This window comes from Ambystoma mexicanum, chromosome 9 (genome assembly GCF_040938575.1).
Source record: "Ambystoma mexicanum isolate Mex_15411 chromosome 9, UKY_AmexF1_1, whole genome shotgun sequence".
NCBI lineage: Eukaryota > Metazoa > Chordata > Amphibia > Caudata > Ambystomatidae > Ambystoma > Ambystoma mexicanum.
This window is the reverse complement of record NC_090931.1, coordinates 709,901,159-709,904,937: the sequence shown is the minus strand read 5'-3', so window position 1 is coordinate 709,904,937 and position 3,779 is coordinate 709,901,159. Positions and strand designations below refer to the sequence as shown.

General features: G+C 43.8%; 1 protein-coding gene across 1 annotated transcript in view; it reads left to right on the top strand.

Annotated features, from left to right (window-relative positions):
• The first annotated feature begins 910 nt into the window (after positions 1 to 910).
• LOC138487393 (gamma-crystallin 2-like) overlaps positions 911 to 3,779 on the top strand; it is a 6,328-nt gene continuing 3,459 nt past the window's right edge. Inside the window, exons 1-2 of the mRNA XM_069613963.1 lie at positions 911 to 919; positions 1,956 to 2,198. Coding sequence (XP_069470064.1) covers positions 911 to 919; positions 1,956 to 2,198 — 252 coding nt within the window. The remainder of the gene's footprint in view (positions 920 to 1,955; positions 2,199 to 3,779) is intronic.

The window sequence follows — 3,779 nt, the reverse complement described above, 5'->3', positions numbered from 1 at the left end:
TCACAGGTGTAAAAGCCTTACACAAGGCTTTTGCCCGGAGCAAAATGAGCTCCAAGGAGTAAAGTCGATTTTGCCTGTTTTTACTCTTTACTTTTGCATTGAGTTTTGCAAAAATAAAACATTGCATGAAGAGACCCAACAACATGTAAGTGCTGCCATTTATCATTGGTGGTTCCCTTCATGCAATTTCGACTTGACCCCCAGTATGCGGCAAGAACATTTGTACTGCGTATCTGCAGAGAAGGTTAACTGTCTGCCTTTATTGAAACCTTCCTTCCCCCTTTCCCTTGAGTGACACCCCCACACTCTCCGCTCATGACTCCTCACCTTTCCCCCTCAGGTGCTTTTCAAATAAATAAATACTTTTTAAATTCAACTGATTTGGAAAGGCCGCATGAGCTTTAGCTTTGCTTTCTTTAACTGAATCTAAAAATGTGGTTTTATTGTGTGTTTTTGTTAATCATAAAATACACAGTTTAGCTCACGTGTCCTGTGCATAACAGGTGTGCGAGCTAGAGAGAGACCAAGACGGGCGATGTTCCTGCACCATTGGTGATAAAAGAAAAAAAGTGCAGAGCATATGTGATTGACTTAATCTGCCAGCCTGCCAGAAAAGTCTATCTGTCAATGGAATTCAATGCATTTACCATGAGAAAGGCCCTGCTGAATCAGTCGATTCTGTTGACTTTTCGTTTATATCAACAGCTGAAGAGAGCCACTGACAAAAGAGCCCCATACCAGCACAAAGAGGAAGGCCAGTGCGCTCGAGCCAATGGAATGCCGCCTGCCAGCGGATAAAGGAGTGTCCCGTGCACCCATGATAGGCCGACCTTTTTACCGGCTAGATATATAAGCACCTCTATTTCCATGCCAAATGACACTGACGATAAGTAGCGACAGAGCAGCCAACATGGGCAAGGTGAGTACACATCTTTTGTTAAAAGGACGTTATGGTTCAGTTGCACAAAAAAAAACTACAAAATTCAGTGAAAAAACTTTGTTAAAGGGACGTTATTGTTACAAGGAAAACCCCTATCATTTCGTCAGTTATGATAAGCTAAGCTACCATAACTCGCGCCACCACCGTAATTGTAATTGGTTATTTGTAATGCGCTCAATACCCAGAGGTTTGTAAGCGTGGACCTGGGGATCGAACCTGTATTGCTCTGTGTCGTCTTGCTTCCAAGATGAGCACGTTGTCTCTGAGCTATCCTCCCAAGAAATTGCTAAGACTAACACCCAGTACATCAAAGATGACATCACATATTTGAACGGGTGCAGTCCGTGAAGCCCACATGGTGTCCATTTCAAAGGTTTTGACGCACCTCATGTCTTTAATTGACCAATCAGTGGGCGCATATGATGTCTGCGAATGTTGTGCTGCTTTCTGATTGATCCAGAGGCATCTGCAGACTCCAAATCAGGAAATGAGTCCATGGACCAGACCCAGACATCACACATTTTTGTATTTATTTTTGGGCACTTTTAAAAAAAATCTAAATATTGGACAGATTTACACCAAATTTGCAAAAGCACGCTTTTGGGACCAAGCTGCTGGTCCTCGCACAAGTTTAGTGCAAATCCGTCCAGTGGTTTGGGCTGTAGGTACAAGCAAAAAGGTTTTTCCGTTGTACCTATGAGGATTTCAAACATTTTGGGACCCACCCTATAACTTTGCCACCCCTGGATGAAACCTCACCAAACTTCGCAATATCATTCCAATGTGGCCATATACTTGAAAGGTTTTGTGCGGGTGGGTCGAACGGCACCAAAGTTATACTCCACCCAAAAAGTGCTCTTTCTATGAGTTGAGCAACTTAACCATAACTACAGGGCTGCTACCGCAGGCCCTGTAATATAATGATGCCATTATACATTTGATTTCAAGCAAACCTAGGGCCTTTCTGCATATGTGCGTGCCTGACCTTTGCTCTCGCTCCGCCCATTATTTGCAGATCATCTTCTATGAAGACCGTAACTTCCAGGGTCGGTGTCACGAAAGCTGTGGAGATAATGCCGACCTGCATAGCTACTTGAGCCGCTGCAACTCCATCCGCATCGAGAGCGGCTGCTGGGTTATCTACGAGCGCCCAAACTATATAGGAAACCAGTACATCCTGAAGAAGGGCGAGTATCCCGACTACCAAAACTGGATGGGCATCAATGACTCCATCAGGTCCTGCCACTCCGTCCCACAGGTGAGATGTGTGTTTTTTATTTAGGCCACGATCTATCCTGATGCAGTTTAATTGGCAACTTTTGTAGTTTAGGTATAGGATGTATGGTGGAGGAGAGTGTGTGGGAAAGGGCGGATTGATCGGATGCAAAGAGAGGCTTGTGAGGATGGGGAAAGAAGGGAAATGAGACAACAGATGAAGGAGACAATGGAAGGGGAGGCGATAGAAGCAGAGGAAATTAATGGAGAAGGAAGGGGATGTGCTTGAAGGCAAAGGAAAGGGAGGAGATGCAAGGCCTAAACACGGCTTCTGCCTTCTCTCTCTCCTCCGATGGCAAGGGTCTGATTGGCGCATCATGGCTCAGAAGTATCCAGTCCTCTGCACTGGCGTCATGGGGACATGGAAGCTGCAGTACTTCTCGGGGATACTCTATTCTGTGTCCAGTTGTAGTTGGGGGGACATGAAGCTGCAGCGCACCTAATGAATGGTTTGATCCTTGCTCTAAAGGCAAGGAGCTAGAGACTATACTGTGGTTCAAGTACGTCGCTCGAGTAGAAGGGGAGTTGAAGCCACAGTGCGTTCTGTTGGTGGCCTGCCTCTCATCTTGATGACAAGGAGAGACCAGAAGCCCCAGAAGCCTAAAGGGGCCATCTGTTTCTTTTAGTCTTCATATAAGGATATTCTTCATTCAATTTTCACGTTAGATATTATTGAAATTCTTGGTTTCATGAGACAACCAACTATAAGTTAGTGTCCAGCCAGAGCAGAAGAAAACAGGCGTGTAATTAATTAAAATCGCTGACCTCCGCCTCAACATAGAGATTGCTCCCACCAGAACATAGCCATGAGTAGTTGAAACCAAGAAATCAAGAGTGTCAAATCGGATCACTATTACATAATTGGGAGTGATATGCCAATTTGTGTTCCGTTCATTTTGAAAATGTGTGTTCAGCTCCACTGTATTGTATCTTCTTAGCTGGTTATGCAGTTCCATACCTATGTTGGCAACACTGCATTGTTGTTATGTTGACAGGATGTGTTTTAAAATATGTGTCACTTAATAAAGCCACTTATAGAGCCATTTTAGACTACTAATTCCTGAATAACTCAAAGACATGGTGGAACCTTTTGGTTACCTTTGCAAATAAAGTGCAAATCATTAGAGAAAAGTACCCAAACATTCATAGTGACAGTCTTTCCTCCTTACTCTGGGCCAGGTGAGAGACCCGAATGCTCATTGTAATGGCACCCTTGTCATGGGCTGCTGACCAATCAAGTAATGTAGTTTTCCCATAATCTCAAATTGCTGTCTCAGGTCAACTCTCCTTGGACAGAATGGAATCAGTTTATACAAATGTTAGGTCAAATGTAGAGTGCAGCTCTAGGAAACAAAACCACCGCTTGGTGGGCTAAAAGAATTCAGCTGTTATACTATTTGCAGTATTTTCTTGAAGAAGCACACATCCCACCCAGCAGGCATTCTATGCACTAGTTGGCAGAGGGATGATAACATTTAAAAAGTTGCCCTTTTATTTACTAGAGCTTTTCTAAGGCATGTTCCTAAACATAATGACAGAAAAACATACTGTAGGTGGTGACAAT